The sequence below is a fragment of the Helicoverpa zea genome, chromosome 15 (assembly GCF_022581195.2).
Source record: "Helicoverpa zea isolate HzStark_Cry1AcR chromosome 15, ilHelZeax1.1, whole genome shotgun sequence".
Lineage (NCBI taxonomy): Eukaryota > Metazoa > Arthropoda > Insecta > Lepidoptera > Noctuidae > Helicoverpa > Helicoverpa zea.
Genome location: NC_061466.1, coordinates 7,159,840 through 7,185,741, shown reverse-complemented (window position 1 = coordinate 7,185,741; position 25,902 = coordinate 7,159,840). Strand labels below are relative to the sequence as shown.

The window sequence follows — 25,902 nt, the reverse complement described above, 5'->3', positions numbered from 1 at the left end:
CGAATTTTTGGTAAATGTATCCGATCTATATTATGATGTCATTTCCGGATTTTCCGGAAAGTTTGATTGCGGAAATTATAAATGACTTGCTTGACAGCTGACATGAAACAAAAACAAAAAACAGTTTCCAATAATGTCTCTCGCAAAATTTTAATGAAATTACTACATAACAAAGTTTGGTAAGGCGGATATTATACATGTCACGGTGATATGAAAGTCTAGCGCATCAATTATTTTATGGTTTATATTCCTGCTTCAGCGATTTTTAATTTTTGTTTTAGGTTTTCTTAATTAGGTGACTTATAAGCACTGAGCGATATTATTGCATGCCGTAGAATGCCTATCACGAGCGTTTAGGTCTTTTGTCACTTATATTAATTCATTGCAGCAAATGGAGGTAAGAATTATAAATATTCATTATTGATTGCAAATCTAGTTGCACACCTTCTTGTTATAAAGGTCTTAATATTTTTAGGTGGACTTACACGACACTTTCTTGCGTGACGAGGATCAGCAATCACAACACAGCTCGAAACAAACATATTCAGTGCCAAATAAAAGAAAAAATGACAAACTACAGGGTGACTACTTTCAATATTCCATATTTTGATTTTATTTTTTTGTTGTAATTTACCAGTGCCGGATTACGCATACAGGGGGCCCGTAGCAAAATTAGTGTGGGAGCCCATATAGATCACAAAAAGTAGTTGTCTTCCTGTTAAAGATTAGTGAAACAATAATGAAGAAATAATTTGGTAGTTCAAAACATTTAGAACCCTTTAGTTAGAAATTGGTGTGAGGCGGGGCCCGTAGCACATGTATGACGTCTATTGTATCTTTGCAGACGATAAAGCAGTAACTGAACAACAAGCTAAGGAGGAAAAGGAACAAGCTGAAAATATAGCTTCAATGTTGATGCGTAATTATGATACCAAGTTATACGGCGAGGATGACACATCACAGCCAACTTCACGTACTGCACCTATTATACCTATAGAAGCTTCAAGGAAGAAAAAGAAAAGAAGGAGGTATTTTTAATTGGCAGTTAACAATAATTTCATTAATCATTTTCTGTAACATACTCTAACTAACGATATGTTGTAATTATTTATTTCAGATCACAAATTTCAATATGTCTAACAAACTGCCGATATGAGTCAATACGAAAAGTTGCTAGTGCTTTCGGAATGCGAGAAGTATCTGAAGAAGATGCTTGGAATTTTTACTGGACTGACATGAGTGTTTCTGTGGAAAGAGCTAAAGAGATGAAGAGGTTTCAGCGCATAAACCATTTCCCTGGAATGTTAGAAATCTGCAGGTATAAAATATTTTATAATAATTCAAAAGCAAAACTATATTTATTTGCTTCAAAATTTTTATGATTCTAGTTTGTTCTCATATTATTATTTTAAGTAAATGTTCGTTTTCAGAAAGGACTTGTTAGCACGGAATTTAAATAGAATGCAGAAAATTTATCCTAAAGAGTATAATTTTTTCCCAAAAACTTGGTGCTTGCCTGCAGAGTAAGTGGTTATCTGAATATATTTGATGAATTTATTTTGAGTGTATAATGAAAAGAATTGCATAAACAAATATTAAACATTTCAGTTTTGGTGAAGCGTTGAACTATAGCAAATCACGAAAAAATAAAACTTTCATAATAAAACCGGAATGCGGAAGTCAGGGCCGCGGCATCTACTTGACGAAGTCGCTTAAAGATATTAAACCTACAGACAAACTTATCTGTCAGGTAATTTTAATGATATCACTTTGGTGCATCTTCATTATTTGTATTTTTCTAGTTTAGTTAATGTATTTTTCTTCTCGGGTTTCAGGTGTACCTTTCCAAACCATACTTGGTGGATGGCTATAAGTTCGACATCCGAGTATACACTCTTATAACGTCTTGTGATCCTCTCCGAATTTTTGTGTACAACGAAGGACTTGTAAGGTATGTATATGTCATTTTCATTAGCAAGAATTTTATTTCGACAAGAACATTTGCTACGTCTAGGTAGGACTCCAAAAGTAGCGAAAAGCAGAACTTCTGCATGTATTCAATGTTACTTAGAAACGGTAGAGGTCCAAGAATCGTTCCTTGAGAAACGCCATTTTGACTAAAGGGGATAAGATTAGGTAAACGGTTCCGAATTCATCAATTTTAATGAACATTACAAAGGTGGTAATTTTATTTGTATAAAAGGTTTGCAACGAGCCGGTATGCGGACCCTAACGTGAACAACACGACCAATGTGTTCATGCATCTCACAAACTACGCGCTGAACAAACACAGCCGCACCTACGTGTATGATTCTGAGGCGGGCAGTAAACGGTAAGGCAAAATATAAATATAGATTATATAGCTTTATGCGGATATACTTTTGAATAGGTATTAACAGTTTTGAATGACCAGTTGCATGTGAATGATTTACAACCCTTTAGTGCATTTGAGAATGTATTATATCCCCTCTCAATTTTTTCTATTTCTTCTAAATCATACCATAGGTTTAGCGACTTACAGCAAGATTTAGTTTCAGGTCATTATTTTATAGTACATAGAGGTCTTACTTACATTTTTTTATTTAATAAGCCAGGTGCTTAGATAATTTAGGTAACAGCAATTTCCTCCCTAATCGAATCCTAAAGTCACGATGAATTTCATTCATCAGCAAGATATCGACTTTGAACAAGATCCTGTTGTCGCAAGGAGTGGACTTAGACAGGCTGTGGCATGCCATCGACCAAGTGATCGTCAAGACGATAATATCTGCGTGGCCGATACTCAAGCATAGTTACCACGCGTGTTTCCCCTCGCATGACATGGTGCTTCTAAGTTTTTCATATCGTTGAGCTTCTGATGGCATTTTTGTGTGTAGTTTAGCTTTCGTTATTGTTGAAATTGAGTATTGAGTTGGTAGGTATGTTGTACCTTCATGATGTATACTTCGGGCAACTATCTCCCTTCCTAATGAATCTGAGAGTTCAACGATAGGTATCCTGATTTGATGGTTGCCCTAAAGTGCCTTAAACTACTTTAATATGCGAGTAGGTAGGTACATTTATTAGATCTGAACGCCGTTGTTTACATATCTTTATCTGTATTTTGTATCTATAAGTATTTCAAGTACCGTTCATGAGAGAACAGCTTATGTAGAAAATATATAAATTATTGTTTAGTTCCAATATTTAGGAAACAATAATTTATAATATATAAATTATAATATAAATTATTGTTTCCTAAATATTGGAACTATACGTTACGTTATAGTTATTATAGTTAAAATGGTTGTTAAAGTATCTTGAATGCTTTTATTGAAGCCGTGTAATATGCTTAACTGCATGGGCGTAGCCACACTGGGGCAAGCTGGGGCACTAGCCCCACCCTGGGCCCTGGCTCTGACCTATAAGGTGTCTGATTAAACAAGTTTTTTTTACTAACTCTAACTAACAACATCAACAACATATGTACTATCCGTAAGTTATTGCACAAAAAAATTGTCGACTTTGAAAAGAGCGCGATCAAAACAAAATGCACGCTCGAGTTCCCGAACGTGTGCGGTGCGCGCGTTATTTGAAAGCGAGCCGTATTCCCTAAAAGAATAGTTGCTATGTGGCGTAGCGAGCCGAGCCATCCATCTAATCCAAAAAATAATGCATTGAAGGAGATGGAACTGGTAGATGTGATCAAAATTTCGGAAATGCAATTTTATCCTAGTGTAAAAACCGCTCTCGCTATTTTGCTTGCCCAGCCATGTACGACCTGTACAATAGAACGATCGTTTAGCACAGTGGTTCTTAACTGGTGGTCCGCGGACCACTGTTGGTCCCTGGAGGCATTCCAAGTGGTCCGCGAAGCTTAGCTACGCGACGCTGCTATACGTTATCTAAATTTATTTTTATCGACTTATCCATGCGAGCGAGGGGGTTTTCGTAGGGACGTAAATCGGGTGTGTCGTACCTAGTTCCCCCATTCATGAAAATGTATATTTGGGCGACATTTTACGTAGTTTTTGGTTTTGAGTCTTAAAAAAAAGTAAGATAAAAATTTCACGCTCGCTTCGCTCGCGTATTCAGAAACTATACGCCCTTTTTTTGCATTTGTCAACAAACAAAAAGTTAAGTACGTTTGGGCTAAATTTTACGTAATCTTTGGTTTAAGTCCAATAAAAATTTCGCGCTCGCTTCGCTCTCGTATTCAGAAACGATATGCTCTTATTTTTACATTTGTCAACAAACAAAAAGTTAAGTACGTTTGGGCAAAATTGTACGTATTATTTGGTTTAAGTCCGATAAATTCGAATCCGATATTTCGCGCTCCCTTCGCTCGCATATTCAGAAACTATATGCCCTTACTTTTAGCGTTTGTCCTGTGTGTGATTGTTTATTTTCTGTACTTGAAAATATAAACCTCTCAAATTAAGAGATTAACAAGTTTGAGATTAACGGCTCAAGATACACAAAATCGGAGGGCCCCCGCCCTCCCCCGGGGGATAGGTTGACTGCTGCCCCACCCTGAGCCCAAAGCTGGCTACGCCCATGCTTAACTGAATTGTAAGATCTTTTCCTAATACAAAGCCTTGATAAAGCAGGACTTTGTTAATGGGCATTGATGCTTAATAGAATAAATGTTAAGTAGGTAGTATGCAATTTTTTTATTACATATCGGGTGTTTCGTACCTAATCACATTAAATTCTATCACATATATACTTTATGATACTCTATGGCGAATTGTGAAAAAAAAAATCTAATCCATTCAGTGGTTTGGCCACAGGAGTCATTTTCAGTTTTCATAATTTACAACATCATGTATAGCCACTCAAGCGTCTGGGCGACTATAGTCGCCCAAAAATTTTTGGCGTTAAGCGTCCGGGCGACTATAGCAGCCTCTTTGACTTGTGCACTTCAAACGAATTTTTATCTATGACAAGTTTCAAAGAGCTTTACGAATGTTACACTAGATGGATCTGTATTAAATAACGCGTCTATGGGTCGGTAAAACAGTATGCCAGGTACAGCAAGAATATAAAAAATAATTGTTTACAAACTGTGTGTCAAGTTTTGTGAAGTGTTTAGGAACTTTGCATTTAATATTTAATTATTCATTTATTTATCATCCTACTGTATTAGTGTTATATATTAAAATAATCCTCAAGATTCATTCTTTCAAAATATTCATAAGTGCTATCAATCCAAAATTTGATAGGTTGTCTTTACATTTAAATAAAGTCGGCATGCGAGAACTGCCTTTGAGTACCAGTTTTTCGTTAAGTTTTTGTGTGTTAAATTCTATATTTTAATAAAATTCTTGAAATTAAGAGAATAGGTCATAATTAATGTATAAAAAAAATATGCGGAAAAAAGAAACGGAAATAGTTAGGATTTAACGTTTTTTTCGTCATTTTGTCATCCGAGGCGATAACAGATTGCTGCGGGAATGCCTTGTTTGTTTTGGTTTAATGTGCTACACTGTTCATTCCAAGTATATATAATATTGGTATCAAAAAAAAGCTTATTTAATCTAGTTTATAGTTCGGCCATTCAGAGAATGCGTTCCTGACACGTCGCGATTGAACTGACGACGTAACTTTGCAATGGCGTTGCAGTTACGATAAAAATATTTTTGCTGGTTGTTTACCGTTTTAACAATTGAGGAGCATTAAAACAACATTATTATATCAATAATCAATGAATGTTATTACGTCGTCAGTTCAATCGCGACGTGTCAGGAACGCATTCTCTGAATGGCCGAACTATAATAATAAGTATAAATCAATGAGAAAAGTTAAATAACGTTTAGTTAAAACTTGTTAAAACAAATATTTTGCTTGAATTTAGCATGTTCTGTTAAGTTCAACTTTTTTTATGCATTTGTAATTGATTTCTGTACTTTAATTAGTACATATTTTGATTCATTAATAATTCAGCTTTATACTGGTATATTTTACTTTGCTATAGCTGCAATAGTTTGCTAGAAAATACACTTTAAATCGGTAACGGCATGGGGCGCTCGACGCGATTCAACACAAATCGAGCGCGTGAACGTACGAGGTGTTGACAGGTGTCGCACGCGAACGCTTGAGTGGGTAAAGCAGAGATAAAGTTAGGACTATCGAATAATTTGATCAGTTGACAGCTGTCAGTTTTCAAGGGAGAATTTCAGTTGTTTGTAATGACTGACTTTTATATGGTGTTCTAATTTTCGAACATTTTTATTCTATTTACTTTGTTTGAAAAAATCTTTTTTTTATACGTATTTTTCTTTTTTGTTTGTGTTAATCGACATATATTAACCAGTATATTAACGCATTTCATTTAATGTGATTATGAACGACACACCCGATATAATAAAGGTGCATAGAATCTTCCATCCATTGAAATTATAAATCATAGAAATTATTTGCAGGTACATGCTTGCTTCGAAATACTGGGTTTTGATATTCTTCTGGATCACAAGCTACATCCCTATATATTGGAAGTAAGCTTACTTATCTTAAGCACTTATTTAATTAAGTCTCTTTGAAAGGAAAAACCATTCAGCATCTAGTTGATGAACCATAAAAAAAAACGAAGTCCGGGGCCCCGAGGCTTCCGTCGCATTAGGGCCCCAGAACGTCTAATCCGGCCCTGTACTAAAGATTTGATTAAAATCGTAACTCTGTACATTCTAGGTGAATCATTCTCCGAGTTTCCACACGGATACGCAATTGGACCGTGAGGTGAAGGAAGGCCTGCTGACAGACACGTTCACTATGCTGAACATATGGCAGTGTGACAAGCGCAGGGTACTTGAGGAGGACCGCAAGAGGATAAGAGATAGGCTCCTACAAACTAACAAGTAAGACATCATCATCAGCGTTTTTGTCTTCCCACAGCTGGGCACAGGTCTCCTCTCGCACAGCAAGATTTAGCGTTAATCACCACGCTTGCTCAATGTGCGTTTGTTGATTACAGACTTGATAGTCCAGGTTTCCTCAAGATGTTTTCCTTCATCTTTAATCAGTGATTGGTGTCCAAGACTCCTGTTTTAACCGTGCAACTAGTCACTAGTGTGAAGTTTCATAAGAGCCTGCTAAAGCCTTTGTGTAATAAAATTGACTTTCAACAAAACAGGTAGTTCCCAAATGGTGCATTAAGTGGTTTGATCGTAATCCTGGGTGTTACAGGTTCGCAGAATTCACACCAACAGAAGAGAAAGAACCGGAGAAGAGCCCGTGGCAGACACAAATACAGTGGGAGGAAACACACCTGGGAAACTTTAGGTACATACCGTGTCACCAACCCAATTCGAATAGAAGTTTCTTCTAAAAGTTTATTCAATACATAATTCAATTCTTTCGCATAAATTTTGTAGTTTCATTTCATTTTTCACATGGTATGTTTAGAATTTGTTTGAGTTTGTTTATAGCTTTTATAATATAAAAAAGTTTTATCTGCAACTTCAGTGTTATCCTGTTGTAAGAACATTAGGTACGAAATTTTATTTATAATAATGAATTAAGAACTCGCCGCCTTTTACCCTCATCGTTCACTGACTTGAAAGTGGACCCACATTTTTGTACCTAAGTATTAGAGGAGCACAGAAAAAGGTCACTCTTCCCTTCCTTTAGGGAACTACATACTTAATCTTATAAGGCAAACGCAACTATTTGGTCCTATGCCCATGATGACCAATGAATTCGAACATAGTAGGTAGGTACCTATAACAACGATCTTTTTCTTGAACTAATTCGCTTTTTTTATTATTAGTTTTTCTTGTGTTGTGTCAGACGTGTGTACCCGGTGGGCGAGCAGTACGCGTCGCTGTTCCAGCAGCCGTCGGGCTCGCTGTACACGGGCACGGCCTCCTCGCGGGCCCGCGGGGACTGCACAAGGCTGCAGCGGGAGGAGTTCCAGGTAGGGGCTTCTAACTGTAAATAATCTGAACCTTCCTTAACATAATCATCAGCATTTTCCTAAGCGCGGAGTTACATTTTGGAGCTGCGGAACATCATCATCTGCCTAGCCTTTTCCCAACTATGTTAGGGTCGGCGTGTTTTACATGGAGCGGGTAACCAAACACCCCTCGCAGCTTGTGTTCATCATCAGCCTATCGCAGTCCACTGCTGGACATAGGCCTCTCCAAGTGCACGCCACTGAGATCGATTTTCGGCTACTCGCATCCAGCTCCTGCCAGCCGTCTTGCGCAAGTCATCACTCCACCGTGCCTGAGGACGTCCTACACTACGCTTGCCGAGGCGTGGTCTCCACTCTAGAACTCGTTTACCCCAACGGTTATCGGTTCTTCGGCTAATATGGCCAGCCCACTGCCACTTCAGCTTGCTGATTCGGTGGGCTATGTCGATGACCTTGGTTCTCTGACGGATTACCTCATTTCTGATGCGATCCCTCAGAGAAATGCCAAGCATAGCCCTTTCCATAGCCCGCTGAGCGACTTTAAACTTGTGGACCAGCCGTACCGTCAGTGTCCACGTTTCGGCTCCGTAAGTCATGACAGGTAGGACGCACTGATTGAAGACTTTCGTCTTTAGGCACTGTGGGATCGACGATGTTAGGACTCGACGTAGCTTCCCAAATGCAGCCCAACCCAACTGAATTCTCCTATTCACCTCGTCCTCAAAGTTGTTTCTACCTAACTGCAATGTCTGCCCGAGGTATACATATTTCCGAACAACTTCGAGAACGGCACCGTGTATCGCAATCGGTTCCGGTAGAACATGTTCATTGAACATGACCTTGGTTTTGTCCAAGTTCATCCGTAGGCCGATGCGTAGAGAAGATTCAGCCAGGTCGTTCAGCATTTGTTGTAGGTCCTGCAGCGTTTCTGCCATGATGACGATATCGTCAGCAAATCGCAAGTGAGAGATGTGTTCGCCATTGATGTTGATGCCACGTCCTTTCCAGTTCAGCGTCTTGAACATATCCTCCATTGCATTAGTGAACAGTTTCGGGGAAATAACATCCCCTTGTCTCACTCCTCGATGCAACGGTATGGGCCTTGTTTGCTGATTTTGTACTTGGACGGACTATGAGCAGCACAAAAAAGCCACGGCCCCTAGTTCCCGGCAGTCCCGCTATTCCCGGTCATGGTGGCGACCGTGGTTACGGCGGGGCAGGGGGTGCGAAGAATCTCCGGGTTACGGGAGGCCACCAAACAAAACTGACTCTGGCGACGTACAACGGCCGCACGCTACGGCTTGACTCGCATCTGGCGCAACTCGAGGTGGAACTTGGGAAGATTAGGTGGCACATATTAGGGTTATGTGAAGTTCGAAGAGAGGGGGAGGACACCATAACCCTCGAATCAGGTCACCTAATGTACTTCCGAGAGGGAGACCAACAATCCCAAGGTGGCGTTGGGTTTCTGGTTAATAAGTCCCTAGCTGATAACGTTGTGGAGGTGTCTAGTGTGTCGAACAGGGTAGCGTACCTTATCTTAAAGCTCACCGACAGGTATAGCCTCAAGATAGTGCAAGTGTACGCACCGACCTCGACACATTCAGACGATGAAGTGGAGGATATGTTTGATGACATATCAAGGGCCCTCCACTTCACTACAAAGACCCATTACACCGTTGTCATGGGGGACTTTAACGCTAAAGTGGGAGTACAGATTTGCGGCGAATCGGCAGTAGGATCCCATGGATTTGGAAGCAGGAATCATAGGGGGCAAATGCTCGTCAACTTCCTCGAACGTGAGGGGCTCTTTTTGATGAACTCTTTTTTCAAAAAGCAGCCCCAAAGGAAGTGGACGTGGCAAAGCCCCGACACTATGACTAAAAATGAGATTGACTTCATCATGACGAACAAGAAGCACATATTCAGAGACGTCTCCGTGATCAATAGGTTTAATACCGGTAGCGATCACCGACTTGTCCGAGGCTCTCTGAATATCAACTTCAAGGCTGAACGTTTCCGTCTGATGAAGGCCAGGCTCCGACCAACACTGCTCCAAACCATGACAGGATCTGAAACGTTCCAGTCAAATTTGGAGAACCGATTTGCCGCCGTGGAAACCACAACAGACGTTAACCAGAACCACGAAAATGTGGTTCGGATCCTCAGGGAGGAAGGTTCGAGATTCTGTAACATGCAGCGTAAGGGCAAGAAATCAAAACTTTCGGAAGAGACATTAGGGCTTATGAAGAGACGACGTGAAAACCCACCTGTCACTTCGTCAGCTAAGCGGGCTCTAAACCAAGAGATCAACAAGCACGTACGACGTGACCTCCGGTGCTCCAATACTCTTGACATTGAAAGAGCAATTGAGCTGAATCGGGGGTCAAAGGTGTTCGTACAATCTCTTGGAAGAAGCCACTTGACGAAGCTGACCACAACAAGTGGAGAAGTCGTTTCTTCGGTGCCCGCAGTCCTTTCGGAAGTGGAAAATTTCTATGGCCGGTTATACGCATCGCATGCATCTCGACCTGATCCCGGAAATGAGGATTCTAGAGCCACATTAACGCGCCATTTCACCGAAGACCTGCCAGAAGTCAGCAGTGGCGAAATCGAGATCGCTCTGAGACAGCTCAAAAATGGAAAAGCCCCTGGCGAGGATAGCATTACAACAGAGCTATTAAAAGCAGGAGGAAAGCCCGTACTGGGGGAGCTCCAGAAGCTTTTTAATGCCGTCCTGTTTGAAGGGAGAACTCCAGAGGCGTGGAGTAGGAGTGTTGTCGTCCTGTTCTTCAAAAAGGGAGACAAAACCCAGTTGAAGAACTATCGACCCATTTCCCTCCTAAGCCACGTCTATAAGCTGTTCTCAAGAGTGATCACGAACCGACTTGCGCGAAGACTCGACGAATTCCAACCACCGGAGCAGGCTGGGTTTCGGAGCGGATACGGCACCATAGACCACATCCACACAGTGCGGCAGATTATACAGAAGACCGAAGAGTATAATCAGCCCCTGTGTCTAGCATTTGTGGACTATGAGAAGGCCTTTGACTCGGTTGAAATCTGGTCTGTTCTGGAGTCCCTGCAGCGTTGTCAAGTAGATTGGCGATACATCCAAGTGATGAGATGTCTCTACGAAGCCGCTACAATGTCCGTCCAAGCTTGTGTTAGTTTTTTCAAATCGTCCTGACGGCCTGACGACCCGTGTGGCTGTTACTTAACCACGCGAACCTCTAGATGTTTATTTCATAAACAACTTGCAAACTGTTTCCTATAATATTGACCTTTCATAAAATCCAGCAAACGAAAGCCAAAGCGGAAGCCCTCAAGAAACCATCCCAACCCAAAGCTACAAAAGAAGGCGAAAAGAAACCCGGCGAAGATGGTGCCACCACGATAACGGCAGTCACTACCACAACGACTACTACCGAAAAGACCGGCAAAACTAAATCTCGCACGGACAGAGAACAGAAACGCAAGGAGAAAGAGGATAAGGACAAGAAGCTTACCAACAAACCTTCGCTTTCACTACAACCGGTTAGTCATCTCATTTTATTTTCAGACTTCTCTCCAGTTCATCAAGTTCTCTTTTCTTTTAGAACTTTTAGCTTATAATTCCCGTTTAAGGCCTTGCGCATGCACTGTAGTGTTTATTTATTTTGACTATCATGAAATCTCTAATGTCTTACTTCTCACATGCAAAGCTACTTTGCTAGAACGATAATTATATTGATCTGTAAAATCACACCAGGTACCCGAGAAAGAGTCCAAGCCTACGTACGTGCTGTGTTCATTCGAGCCTGATCCTATAGTGGAGAAAGAGGAACGAGAGAGAGTCAACCTATTGGCGCAGAGAGATTTCCTCATCAGGAGCTACGGCATGTTAGAACAGGTTAGACCTTTTCACATATACGAGGTAATTTTATATTACACCGACTCCATATAAAATCATTATTTGTATTACCTACAGATTTATTTAGTCATGAAAAAAATGGGAACACTGAGGCCAGAAGACGAACGCAAATATGGTGTCTACGGACGACTGTCAGTGGTTTCTAACTCCCCCAAGGTAAAATGTGAAACTTAGAAGACAATGTTCTCAGGCCATTTCATTTGTTTCTGCTTCTACTATCCTTCTTACTTTCTTTGGCCAACACAATGTTTTTACTAAAATATACACCTATGAATTGGCTCTCTGAACATTGTAAATATTATATTATTTAATGACATACATTACATTATTCTAAAAAGTTGTGTTTGCCTACAGAAAGTGTGAATGTTTAAGCTGCATGAAACTTATCTATAAAATAGAAAAAATTAGATGTAAGAAATTAAAAAAGGAACAGATAAAAATTTTGTGTACAGACCGGCATTAAGAAGAGCAAAACAGTCGCACACAAGCCTAACGACCACGGTGATAATTCGGAAAGTGGTAAGTTCAAAACGGCTGTTATTTAACTTTGAAGTAGCTTAAAATATTATGCTTACTTACTCTTAATAGCACAAGGCACCGCCGCCGCTAGAAGCGTTTTTAGATTTGTTTCAAAATGTCTGGCCGGCTTAGGGACATGGCACATTATAGCAGCACCGAGCAGCACGGCGTGACTACGGCTAGCTGCCAGCGCGCGAGGTGTAAGCTTGCTGTCACCGCAAACTCAATATTATTTTAAGACAGTTATGATTGATCACGACGCAATGACGTTGTTTCGCTGCCGGCTCGGAGTCGGCGCGTAATTAGCACGCCTATGGCGCGCTGTACGCATGAGGTCCGCTCGCTTGCAGCACGCGGGCGGCGAGTCGAGTTGTGTGGTAGCGGCAAGCGCGCTGTACGCATGAGGTCCGCTCGCTTGCAGCACGCGGGCGGCGAGTCGAGTTGTGTGGTAGCGGCAAGCGCGCTGTACGCATGAGGTCCGCTCGCTTGCAGCACGCGGGCGGCGAGTCGAGTTGTGTGGTAGCGGCAAGCGCGCTGTACGCATGAGGTCCGCTCGCTTGCAGCACGCGGGCGGCGAGTCGAGTTGTGTGGTAGCGGCAAGCGCGCTGTACGCATGAGGTCCGCTCGCTTGCAGCACGCGGGCGGCGAGTCGAGTTGTGTGGTAGCGGCAAGCGCGCTGTACGCATGAGGTCCGCTCGCTTGCAGCACGCGGGCGGCGAGTCGAGTTGTGTGGTAGCGGCAAGCGCGCTGTACGCATGAGGTCCGCTCGCTTGCAGCACGCGGGCGGCGAGTCGAGTTGTGTGGTAGCGGCAAGCGCGCTTACTGCTCGCCGTTGGCTTTTTCATATGGACATTACGAAACATATTATAATATACACGATTTAATGCTCTAAATTGAATGACAACTTAAATGCTGGTGTGGAGCCGTGCTGTTGCGGTGCCGCTATATGTGCCATAACCTTAAGGTATTGAATAATTTTTGCCGAATTAGCCATAGTAAGAGTAGCAATTGCTACGGGCCCCGTACGCAGTCCTTAGTGGGGCCCTGCCATCACAACTGAACAGTTTTATTCGCTGTCTCCATTGGCTAGGAGGAGTATACAACTTTTCAAGACTTTTAGGTTGCCCCCTTGAAGTTACGTCCGTTACTATAAAAAGAATAATCCAATTGTCATTTTCGTGATTGATTGTAGGATTACAAGTGCAATGCCGAGACGTAGTGATATGGAAGCGGCCGTCGCCTCTGGAAGATATTCCGGAACGCACTACCAAAGCGCACATCGTCCGCACCGCTTACACCGTTTGGAAGATGAATTCGTTTGTATTAGCTCACTTTTATTTCACTTGCTTTATGAAACGGGTTTGACCCGTATAAATCAATTCCCGCAACTGGATCTCAGTCTCAATCGTTTCCAGGGTCTACCTATCTATATGACGTATTCCAAATTTATTCTCAATCGGTTCAGCCGTTTTAGAGTGAAAGAGTAACAAACATACTTTTATAATTGAGTATATTCTTCTCAGATTAGTTTCACTACCGCTGCCCAAGTAAAGTGGAACAGAGTGATTCGACATTAGCGACGCTCCTGTGTCGTCGTAGTGTTCAAGAGTCTTATATAAAGTTTGCTCACGAGAGCGCGTGTTAACCAAATATAGTCGTAACTATTTCGATAATATTATGATTATTGTATACTGCTACTTATGACAATTATTAGCTTGCCATATATCTCAATTACACATAAGATTTATTTTTATATTGTAATTGCTAACGTGTTCATATTTAATCATGATAATTTTAACATTACCGATACTTATAATTAGAGTAATTTTGTCAATGTTATGTAAATTCTGGTGCATAGAAAAATAAGCAATAACTGAAAGATAAATATTACTATAACTGTATTCTTATTTTTACAGTCATCATTGTTTTTAATGAAATAAAGGTATATTTTAATATCAAATCTATATTTTCTCTTATCAATACAAAAGTTTATTATACAGCACAAGTCACAGTACAAGTCTTTGTAGTTCAGTTCTGTCATTTAGTTGGGTCAGTTTAGTATGTCAAGTCTGTCTTTACAATCATATGGGAACAACATTATCATTATACATTATCAAGTTGTCTTAATACTTTCAAAGTTTTATTTGTATGGGTGTTGCTAATCACGTGCAACCCTGTAGTATTATTAAGTATACAAAGATGGCGTAATTCCACCTAGTAACATTGCACAACATATTATAATTATTATAGTTCGGCCATTCAGAGAATGCGTTCCTGACACGTCGCGATTGAACTGACGACGTAATAACATTCATTGATTATTGATATAATAATGTTGTTTTAATGCTCCTCAATTGTTAAAACGGTAAACAACCAGCAAAAATATTTTTATCGTAACTGCAACGCCATTGCAAAGTTACGTCGTCAGTTCAATCGCGACGTGTCAGGAACGCATTCTCTGAATGGCCGAACTATAATGTGCATTACATTTTGCATGCATGTTTACCTCTTATTTATATGTCCATGTCAATATTATAACTTGCATAAAGCATCAGTAAATTGCACTTTCTTCATTGTACTAAATCCAGCAGTACTTAAGAATGTCTTAAATTGTTTTTTAGTCAAAACTGTAGCCTCTTAGCTAGGGAGCCACCATCAATGTTTTCCAATAGCTTTCTCTTGAGTGAGGGTTTTTCAGACTCTATTTTGCTTATGTTTGAAGGCATTGGGAGCTTGGAGCCCACTGAAGGAGCTGGTTTGTTACTGAAACAAGGATAATAAAATTTAATAAAAATCGGATGGAATTGCTGAACCAATGGATTACGCAAACAAAAACTGGAATTCGTTGATATTAACTTGAGAACTACTTCCTGTACCCATTTGAATTAATGCGAGCTCAGACAGTCGAAGTCACTTTTGCAATTATAATCTTATAGTGAGGGTAATAACACCACTATTTTAATTACCTAAAGTAGGGCATCTGCAACGCTTGCGTGCAGTCGCACCGACTGGGCGGGTAGAGTGCCAGGAGGCTCTCCATCAGTTGTATCAGATCATCAGACGCAGCACTGAATATGTGCCGCAACTGCTGTGGCGGGAAGTGTTTGAACTGTACATAGTCCGTCAAGTTCTTCATACCCTGGAAATGACCAGTGACAAATAAGGCTGGGTCCATATCCATAATTGTTAATATGGATGGCTGTTGGAAAATTTACCATACATTGCTTTTGTTTGGGATATTAAGGGAGAAAAATAGAAATGTTTTTCTTTGATACAGATCACTGTAGCGATGACACATGGAAATTATACATGTACAGATTGGGCTTTAGATTGAGTCAACTGCAGTAAATACTCACTGGCCAAGTCTCTTCACTTGGTGTGCCAAATACTTGGAAGATACGTGACAATTGGTCCAAATCTGATTCTCCAGGTAAAAATGGTACTCTTAGAAGAAGTTCGGCCAGTATACAGCCTATTGCCCACATATCAACACCTGTGCCATATTGTCTCGCACCAAACAATAATTCTGGTGACCTGAAATTTATGATGTATGATATATTTGCAAACAAATGCTCAGATCCCATGCTGAGAATGTTATTATATAATTTTTTATATTGTATCTCAATACTCATTTATTAGGTAAATTCAGTTTTGTTTAATGTTATGGGAAAACAAACAGACAGATAACCTGGTGGAAGTAAAGAACTCAACTAATAAATGCAATAAAAACATTGTAATTACCTATACCATCTGGTCACCACTTGATGTGTGTTAATTCTAGTAGGAGATCCAAAAGCCTTTGCAAGTCCAAAATCACCAATCTTAAGAATACCCTCTCGGTTTATAAGCAAATTATTGGGCTTTAAATCTCTGTGCAATATCCAATTTTGATGTAAGTATTCCAAACCTGTGGCCAAATAAATATGTATAAAAGACAAGCATTAACATATCTTCCAGTTTGATTGGAGCAGATTAAAGTATTGTAAGGTGCTTACTTAGGTAACTTACCTTTTAAAGTCATAATCATATAAGCCTTAACATTAGCTGGAGTGAGTACAATGTTGCTGTCCTTAACAATTATCTCTAAGTCTGTGTCCATGAAATCAAAAACAAGTGACACATTTGATTTCTGTCCAAATACATCTGGAAATTAGTAAGGAGTGTTGTAAGATTTATCTTTAAGTAGTAGGTATGAGTACAGTTGCACTCTGTTCCTATTGATATACCGTATTTATACACTACTTATTGCCAAGGATTTCATGGTTGAGGCCAACACTTAATGATTGGTTGTAGCGGTCAGATAAGTGCTCCAAAAATGACATCTGGTTAGCCTGAAAGCGGGCTACAATACAGTTCGTAAATGTAGTAAAATGATAGACAAAGTAAAAGACTTATCACAAGTCAACTATAGGAATGTGGAAATACTAGAGAGCTAATAAGGTAGATATTGCTAAAATATAATGAATGGATACCTAATAATCCAATGAGATTGATATGCTGTAACTCCTGCAACAGCTTTATTTCTCTCAGAGCTGTCCGATTGATGCCATCTTGGGCTTCTAGACGGGAACCTATTTTGATCTTTTTTACAGCCACAATTTTATCAGTTTTGACGTCCCTGGCTTTGTATACCGTGGCGAACTAAAACAATTTTTTGAGGTTATATTTATGTTAGAATTTGTTAAATACAAATAGTTAGCTATGAGGTTGCTGCTTGTAGAACAATAGAACATTAAAACAGACCTGTCCTTCTCCAAGGAAGTCGATTTTCTCATAACGTAAAGTAGGTTCTTCCATGGTGTATATTTGTTTCGTTTAGTTTTAGGCAGTTGAACTTACACTAACATTAGGCTTCACTAGCACTTATTATTTATATCAAACCATTATGCCACAGACACAGTTATATTGAAAAAGTACAATACAAATTAATTTAAAGGCTCCCGTTTGTGTCGTGAATTTCATCAGATTTTTTGAATTTCAAAATTTGACAGTTCGCTCGCTCCGTCTCGCTCAAAGTCGGCAAATCAGAGACAATAATATACTTTTAGTTCTACGAGGTCTATCGTTATATATATCATATCGGCAGCGACTGAGCAGAGCAGCTGCAAATCAGGAATCACTTCTATGACCACGTTTCTTATCAAAACATGCATCTATACATTACAACCAACCAACACGGTGCCAACGGAATGTCGCTGTCACCCCTTGATACTTGTCTGGGCCCTATGATTTTTCCTCAAACGAACTGTATGTACTGTGTATGTACTAATATTTCTTTATAGTTATCGGCACGAATAAGGGGTCTCGGCGGATAAATCATCCCTAAGGGATGATTTAAATTAGGCCGGGCCGTGTCCGGGGAGTGCCGTGTACGTGGGTCGTACGGGGCACGCAGGGGCACGGATGTGAAACGTTACATACATTTTGTATGAAGCAGTTTATATTACACCGTGCATGATCCGTGGCCCGTCCGGGCCACAAACGACGCTCGTCTTTAGAATTTCGTAAAAGCCCGGACACGACCCGGCCTAAATCATGCCTTAAGGCAATAAACCAATAAATCACTTCTGCGCAGGTGAAGGTCCTACTATATTAGTTCTATACTATACTTATAAAATACAGCGGAAACATTGTTTTGTTTGTTTGTACCCTAAAGACTCCGAAACTACTAAAACGATTCGAAAAATTATACCATACGATTGGTCTTATACTAGTAGCAGAATGCCCGATATAGTTAAAACTGCTATTGCGATTCAATTTCTATTCAATTTTGATATTATTAACTTAAGAGAATCGGGCCCCTGTGATTATATGGTGGGTGTTGTAAACGGGGCGGTGAGTCTTGAGCATCTTCCTCAACTAGCTACATTGCGGCAGCGCATCGTCTTTTGGAGCTCGTTTTTGAAGCTGACTGGACATAAGTTTTTATCTCTATCTTATCTTAAAGACGTGTAGGTAAGTCAAAGTAGGTCCGCAACTAATTTCCGACTATTTACGACCAAACGTAGGTACTCGCTTGTGACCTGTACCTACTCCTCCCAGCACCTTCGACGCCCGCAGATATCTAAAATCGGGACTAGGGACTCTAAAATATTTATTCTAGTTTACAGTACGTATACAATATGTACATAGCAGCAATAAGTCAATAACTCATCATCCGTGACTGCCTACTGTCTAACTATATATCACGGTTTATGAGATACAGACCGCCAGACAGCGAAGTCTCATTTAGGGTTCCACAGTAATCTGGGAACCTTTGTTCAATTTTGGGTTGATAGGTACCCCAAAAATGTGTTTCGTGACAAATGCCCATGTAATACACTGGTTCTCAGCTGCATCCGGCCAGACCGACCACCCCATACTTGGGAAAAGGCTAGGCAGATGATGAAGTTTAAGTATTTGAAGTTCTTGTTTATGCGTGTACCTTGTTACTTTCCAAAAGCTTGACGGTGCCTAATTCAAGGGTATATTGGGCTAGGTAGATTACGCACTAGAATCTAGAATCTGTACTGATTGAACATAGATGTGATATTACGTCAAATAAAACAAAATGTGCATTCAGAATATGTCTTTTAATTCAGAAATCTATTTTTTACATTCCACCTCTCAACCTTAGAACTAAATGAAGTGTTGATTCCTTTTGAATATTGTAATCGGAAAGAGTGCGTCCGTCTTCAAGCTGCTTACCAGCGAAAATCAATCTTTGTTGATCTGGTGGAATTCCCTCTTTGTCTTGAATTTTGGCTTTGACATTTTCAATTGTGTCAGAGGGTTCAACTTCTAATGTAATGGTTTTACCAGTTAAAGTTTTCACAAAAATTTGCATGCCGCCTCTAAGACGGAGGACTAAATGCAACGTAGATTCCTTCTGAATATTGTAATCAGACAATGTTCGTCCATCCTCCAATTGCTTGCCGGCGAAGATCAATCTCTGTTGGTCTGGAGGAATACCTTCCTTGTCCTGAATTTTAGCCTTGACATTTTCAATTGTGTCAGATGGCTCAACTTCTAGTGTGATAGTCTTGCCAGTCAAAGTTTTGACGAAGATTTGCATACCACCACGCAGACGGAGTACCAAGTGAAGAGTGGATTCCTTTTGAATATTGTAATCGGAAAGTGTGCGACCGTCTTCCAGCTGTTTGCCAGCGAAGATCAATCGCTGCTGATCTGGTGGAATACCTTCCTTGTCCTGGATTTTGGCTTTAACATTTTCAATAGTGTCGGAGGGTTCTACTTCTAGGGTGATAGTCTTGCCGGTCAAGGTTTTGACGAAGATTTGCATACCACCACGCAGACGCAAAACTAAATGCAAAGTGGACTCCTTCTGGATGTTGTAGTCTGAAAGAGTGCGACCGTCTTCCAGTTGTTTACCAGCGAAGATCAACCTCTGTTGGTCAGGTGGGATACCCTCCTTATCCTGGATTTTGGCTTTAACATTTTCGATCGTGTCAGATGGCTCGACCTCAAGGGTGATGGTCTTACCAGTCAGTGTTTTCACGAAAATTTGCATACCACCACGCAGACGAAGTACCAGGTGAAGAGTGGATTCCTTCTGGATGTTGTAATCCGAGAGAGTGCGGCCATCTTCCAACTGCTTGCCGGCAAAGATCAATCGCTGCTGGTCAGGTGGAATTCCCTCTTTGTCTTGAATTTTGGCTTTGACATTTTCGATCGTGTCAGAAGGCTCAACCTCTAGAGTGATAGTTTTGCCGGTCAAGGTCTTGACGAAGATTTGCATACCACCACGGAGACGGAGTACCAAGTGAAGAGTGGATTCCTTCTGGATGTTGTAATCCGAGAGAGTGCGGCCATCTTCCAACTGCTTGCCGGCAAAGATCAATCGCTGCTGGTCAGGTGGAATTCCCTCTTTGTCTTGAATTTTGGCTTTGACATTTTCGATCGTGTCAGAGGGCTCGACCTCCAATGTAATAGTCTTACCAGTCAAGGTTTTGACGAAGATTTGCATACCACCACGGAGACGCAAAACTAAATGCAAAGTGGACTCTTTTTGGATGTTGTAGTCTGAAAGTGTGCGACCGTCTTCCAACTGCTTGCCGGCGAAAATCAATCTCTGCTGGTCTGGGGGAATACCTTCCTTGTCCTGGATTTTAGCTTTGACATTTTCGATTGTGTCTGAAGGCTCAACCTCTAGGGTGATGGTCTTACCAGTTAGTGTCTTAACGAAGATTTGCATACCACCACGCAGACGAAGCACCAAGTGGAGAGTGGATTCTTTCTGAATATTGTAATCAGACAAGGTCCGCCCATCCTCCAATTGCTTTCCGGCGAAGATCAATCGCTGCTGGTCTGGGGGAATACCTTCCTTGTCCTGAATTTTAGCTTTGACATTTTCAATTGTGTCAGAGGGCTCAACTTCTAGTGTGATAGTCTTGCCAGTCAAAGTTTTGACGAAGATTTGCATACCACCACGCAGACGCAAAACTAAATGCAAAGTGGACTCCTTCTGGATGTTGTAGTCTGAAAGAGTGCGACCGTCTTCCAGTTGTTTACCAGCGAAGATCAACCTCTGTTGGTCAGGTGGGATACCCTCCTTATCCTGGATTTTGGCTTTAACATTTTCGATCGTGTCAGAAGGCTCGACCTCAAGGGTGATGGTCTTACCAGTTAGTGTTTTTACGAAAATTTGCATACCACCACGCAGACGAAGTACCAGGTGAAGAGTGGATTCCTTCTGGATGTTGTAATCCGAGAGAGTGCGGCCATCTTCCAACTGCTTTCCGGCAAAGATCAATCGCTGTTGGTCTGGAGGAATACCTTCCTTGTCCTGAATTTTAGCCTTGACATTTTCAATTGTGTCAGATGGCTCAACTTCTAGTGTGATAGTCTTGCCAGTCAAAGTTTTGACGAAGATTTGCATACCACCACGCAGACGCAAAACTAAATGCAAAGTGGACTCCTTCTGGATGTTGTAGTCTGAAAGAGTGCGACCGTCTTCCAGTTGTTTACCAGCGAAGATCAACCTCTGTTGGTCAGGTGGGATACCCTCCTTATCCTGGATTTTGGCTTTAACATTTTCGATCGTGTCAGAAGGCTCGACCTCAAGGGTGATGGTCTTACCAGTTAGTGTTTTTACGAAGATTTGCATACCACCACGTAGACGAAGTACCAAGTGAAGAGTGGATTCCTTCTGAATATTGTAATCAGACAAGGTTCGCCCATCCTCCAATTGCTTGCCGGCGAAGATCAATCGCTGTTGGTCTGGGGGAATACCTTCCTTGTCCTGAATTTTAGCTTTGACATTTTCAATTGTGTCAGAGGGTTCAACTTCTAGTGTGATAGTCTTGCCAGTCAAAGTTTTGACGAAGATTTGCATACCACCACGCAGACGAAGTACCAAGTGGAGAGTTGACTCCTTCTGGATATTATAATCAGAAAGAGTGCGGCCATCCTCTAACTGTTTGCCTGCGAAGATCAGTCGCTGCTGGTCTGGGGGAATACCTTCCTTATCCTGTATTTTGGCTTTGACATTTTCAATTGTGTCAGACGGCTCAACTTCTAAAGTTATTGTTTTACCAGTTAAAGTTTTTACGAATATTTGCATTCCTCCGCGCAAACGCAATACTAAGTGAAGGGTAGATTCTTTTTGGATATTGTAGTCTGATAATGTGCGTCCATCTTCCAACTGTTTGCCGGCAAAGATCAATCGTTGCTGATCAGGTGGGATACCCTCCTTATCCTGGATTTTGGCTTTAACATTTTCGATTGTGTCAGAAGGCTCAACCTCTAAAGTGATGGTTTTGCCAGTCAATGTTTTTACGAAAATTTGCATACCACCTCTGAGACGCAGCACGAGATGAAGAGTAGACTCCTTCTGGATATTGTAGTCGGAAAGAGTGCGTCCATCTTCCAATTGTTTTCCGGCGAAGATCAATCTCTGTTGATCGGGAGGAATGCCTTCCTTATCTTGAATTTTTGCTTTAACGTTTTCAATGGTATCAGAGGGTTCCACCTCTAATGTTATGGTTTTCCCCGTCAAAGTCTTCACAAAGATCTGCATGTTGTCCTGTAATAGAAGAAAAAACAATTGTTAAAACACTATAACTCTCGTCGGTAATGAGTGGGACTAATTTCTCCTAACATGAGTCACGAATACTCATGACAACTAATGAATACAATGCTTGACACTATGACTCAAGTTATCATGTAGATATTATCCGTCAGCCGATAGTGTCATTTGTAAATAAAAAATACCTGAAGCAAAGTTTATAAACTTAAGGAAAATTTTATATCAACACCACCATGACGGATTTCTTACATTGCAAAAACATTTGTAAATAATATGCATAATTAGGTGCATATTACGTAGGTATGTAAGTTCCTTCACAATCAGTTTTGATAAAGAATGATCTACGTTATTATTTATTTTTGACACCCAAACCTAATCCAGGATACAAGTAAAATTAATATTTCAGAATACTTTATCTACTTCGATATTTTCTTAAATTTAGACTTGGTAACTAGGTAGTAGGTAAGTATCTCACAACAGAACATTATCTAAGTAGGTACCTATTCCGAATACCAATGATTGTGTTCTATTTACATCGATGTTATTATTTCCACTGGTTAATGCAAGTGATGACTGTGATGAGTAACGTAGGATAGATAAATACATATTTACCTACGTTAGAGAAAAATATGGCCGCGGACGGACATTGGACAGAAACTAGGTCACGGAAACATTTTCTAACTAGGGCGACCTACTAACATCAACGTATCTATATATAGATTTAATATATTATGCCTAACATGAATATTTATAAATTGCAAAAACTGAAGCAAAATTTATCCTTGGTAACTTCCTAGGTACTTTGTGAAAATCCACAACACAATGATGAGAATGTCAATAGGTAATAATAGGTATGTATTATTATCATACCTTGAGTTTAGTAGACAAAGATGACAATTTAAACGGCACAACAATAGCTTTAGAAGTTGATTAGGTACAGGACTACTTGAATTTTTTATTAGAACATAAACTCCATTTATTTAAAGAAACTTCAACACTGACGCAATTTCAATTCGCTTCGATGTAAAAACCAAAATGGCGTACGATCAATAATAAAAACTGCGCAGTTCACTGATTCGACCTTATTTAGAACGTTTCTAAAATCACTTTCTGATTTACAACTTATTGAAGAAGGTACATAATAAAGAAAAATAACACTTACCGATTAATCACTAGAATTTAGTCTGATAAAACACAAAATTTCAATAAAATCCTGTTATCTCTGACGAACAACTCTAAAAAGTCACGCGCTTATGAATTCCTTTTTCAATTTCTCGTTTTGAAATGCGGTCCGAGAATTGACGTTCCCTTTATATAGACACGGTCTCGTGTACAATCGATAACGGCGGAGAGCCGACGAGGGGAGCCGAAGCAAATTTTATCTCTTTTTAATATACCGAGAAAGATAGGGATGGCAATAGTGTTCTAGAACGCATGCGTTGCTTCTTTCCTTTGTGACGCAAACTGTTTGGTCTGGCTGCGCTGTGAGTGGCTGTGAGAGAGGAAACCCAACAAAAACAAAGCCGATTCTGCGTATCACGGCGATCAATAAAACACAGTCTGGACGCAAAACACTATTTCTACTAACCAAACAAGAATATGAAATTTAACTTTACTTAAACTATTTTGATTTCCTACCTATTATAGGTACGTTTTTTACGTGTCTATACCGTTCTTACCCACTTATCTACATTAAGTTACATACATAAAGACATAAACAAGAAACTACATAAACTTTGTCTTATGAAACTAGACTAATTAAATCAATTAACGGTAGGTTACAGGGAAATCTTACAAGGATGGTTACGTTCACGTTACGTCCCATGATTTGCAAGTCTTCTCTCATGTAGGAAATAAGCCATTTAGGTTTTAGTTGTCGGGTTTAGTTTCCCGAAGGTAAGGTTCCCTTTGTAGGCGTATACCAACCTGCTGTAGACCTTCCTTTTATAAAAATAACTATTTAAAAATATACCACGCTGGTCATTAGTCCGTTTGAGGTCATTGACATTCCTTGACGTATTTTCTTTATGAAAATGAAAACTACATTATGCTTTATATTTTCATTAACTGGGTATTATAGAAAAAAATAGAAAATATAACAACGCAGGATATATACAGGTTTCTGTCTTGCTAACTAGAAAGAAATCGGCTCGATTCCAGTCACTTTGTGCAGAATTCAAACAAGGGATTCCTACCTACAAATAGATAGGTAGGTACACAAATACCTAAGTAACGTTAATTCTAGAATGTTCTGGTAGTCTTGCATCATCCAGTTTCAGGGAAACTATGACTATGATCACCTCGGTAATTGCATGAGAAACGAAAGAAAATAAGTGGATTGTGTCGTATGATGATGACTCATCGTTTATAGAAAATTTGAAATTGTTGTGCAATTAATTAGGGAAGGGAAGTACTTATTTATTTTACCTATCTATATCCTTTTCAAGTCTACGAGTCATATCATATGATACTGATAGGTCATGCAAGCATAGAGCATTGTTTTCATCAGCATCAATGTTTTTTCGGTCACCGACCCATCGACCGTATCGCACAATCTTTTAGGTCAGACTGCAGACAGATACTTACGCACATACAGGTTCATTATCTCGCGTTCCTTTGTCTAAACAGCAGATACCTAGGTTATAAATACTTGAGGATATGTGTGTCTGTCTATCTATCCTTATGTAACTTAGGCTTACTTAGGTAATGTACCTAGGCACTGTTTACGTATCAGTCAAGTGTCTGATTAAATATTATAATTATTGACACTTGAGTAAATTACGTTAGTCACCCACTCCTCATGTCTTTGGAGTGGTGGACGAAGTCCATGCTCGAAGTCAACAAGGTATCTAGACAAGTGATTGAATAGCGTAGTTCAGTCTAAGGGCTACTGTTTCATTAAATAATAGTACTTATTTCAACTGTGGGCTGCTCGACCTTATTAAATCCATTGACCCACAAAATTCGTTTTGTTTATATGTTTAAGGGCTGATTTTTCAATCATCAGTTAACTGACTATCTGAGGAATAAATATGGCGGTTTGACATATTTTCTATACAAAAGCTGTCAAAACGTCAAACATATTCATCAGATAGAAGTTAACTGATGATTGAAAAACCGGCCCTAAGTTGGACAAACCGATAAGATTCGGTGGCAGTGGTTTCAGTCGGGCGATCAATCATTAGGTAGGTACAAATAGGAATTTACCGAAATGCAAAACACTTTACAAAGGCGATAAAAATCAGCTGTTGTTGATATTTGACACGATTTAGATAAGTATGCATGTGCCCTTAATTATTCTAGAATCCGTATTGTTTACACAGGTAAGTATTAATGACATGCAAAATGTTAGGTACTTATTTCCATTGTTCAAGGGTCATTGTTGCGTTATAATTGTGACAAACAATAAAGACATTAAACATACTTACCCTAAGTACTTGTAAATTCTACTGTTTTGATAAAAAAGAGAACTTGTGGTGTAGGTAGGTAGTTTAAAATTTTAAGGGAAATGTAGGTGGTTCTGGATGCAAACTTAGTGTAAAGTGATTA

At 40.0% G+C, this 25,902-nt stretch overlaps 3 protein-coding genes across 3 annotated transcripts; 1 reads left to right on the top strand and 2 right to left on the bottom strand.

Annotated features, from left to right (window-relative positions):
• Positions 1-68: 68 nt before the first annotated feature.
• LOC124637121 (tubulin polyglutamylase ttll6-like) lies at positions 69-14,290 on the top strand. The gene is given in 22 exon segments (XM_047173464.1): positions 69-179; positions 282-397; positions 476-581; positions 845-1,028; positions 1,118-1,318; positions 1,431-1,523; positions 1,609-1,750; positions 1,836-1,951; positions 2,204-2,332; positions 2,670-2,823; positions 6,405-6,476; positions 6,670-6,836; positions 7,165-7,260; positions 7,768-7,894; positions 11,195-11,431; positions 11,646-11,786; positions 11,865-11,963; positions 12,260-12,326; positions 13,519-13,646; positions 13,850-13,886; positions 13,889-13,933; positions 13,936-14,290. Coding segments are annotated over 21 exon segments (2,442 nt in total). The 5' UTR covers positions 69-179; positions 282-391; the 3' UTR covers positions 14,031-14,290.
• On the bottom strand, positions 14,272-17,359 carry LOC124637120 (cyclin-dependent kinase 7). The gene is made up of 8 exons (XM_047173463.1): positions 17,070-17,359; positions 16,799-16,967; positions 16,335-16,469; positions 16,068-16,233; positions 15,683-15,860; positions 15,293-15,465; positions 14,802-15,089; positions 14,272-14,572 (listed from the first exon to the last, which is right to left on the bottom strand). Exons 1-7 carry the CDS (start codon positions 17,121-17,123, stop codon positions 14,948-14,950), a joined length of 1,017 nt encoding a protein of 338 aa, XP_047029419.1. The 5' UTR covers positions 17,124-17,359; the 3' UTR covers positions 14,272-14,572; positions 14,802-14,947.
• Positions 17,360-18,879: 1,520 nt separating this feature from the next.
• Positions 18,880-23,672, bottom strand: LOC124637118 (polyubiquitin-C-like). The gene is made up of 2 exons (XM_047173459.1): positions 23,516-23,672; positions 18,880-22,350 (listed from the first exon to the last, which is right to left on the bottom strand). The coding sequence occupies exon 2, from the start codon at positions 22,342-22,344 to the stop codon at positions 18,919-18,921; it is 3,426 nt and encodes a 1,141-aa protein (XP_047029415.1). The 5' UTR covers positions 22,345-22,350; positions 23,516-23,672; the 3' UTR covers positions 18,880-18,918.
• Between the last annotated feature and the right edge of the window lie 2,230 nt (positions 23,673-25,902).

What these genes read in the sequence shown, in the direction of transcription:
- LOC124637120 (XM_047173463.1), bottom strand. Translation starts at nt 17,123, where the DNA reads ATGGAAGAACCTACTTTACGTTATGAGAAAATCGACTTCCTTGGAGAA. An exon ending in ACTTCCTTGGAGAAGGACAG is followed by an intron (nt 16,968 to 17,069) that starts GTCTGTTTTAAT and finishes AAATTGTTTTAG; the next exon opens with TTCGCCACGGTATACAAAGC. An exon ending in CAATCTCATTGGATTATTAG is followed by an intron (nt 16,470 to 16,798) that starts GTATCCATTCAT and finishes ACTAATTTCCAG; the next exon opens with ATGTATTTGGACAGAAATCA.
- LOC124637118 (XM_047173459.1), bottom strand. Translation starts at nt 22,344, where the DNA reads ATGCAGATCTTTGTGAAGACTTTGACGGGGAAAACCATAACATTAGAG.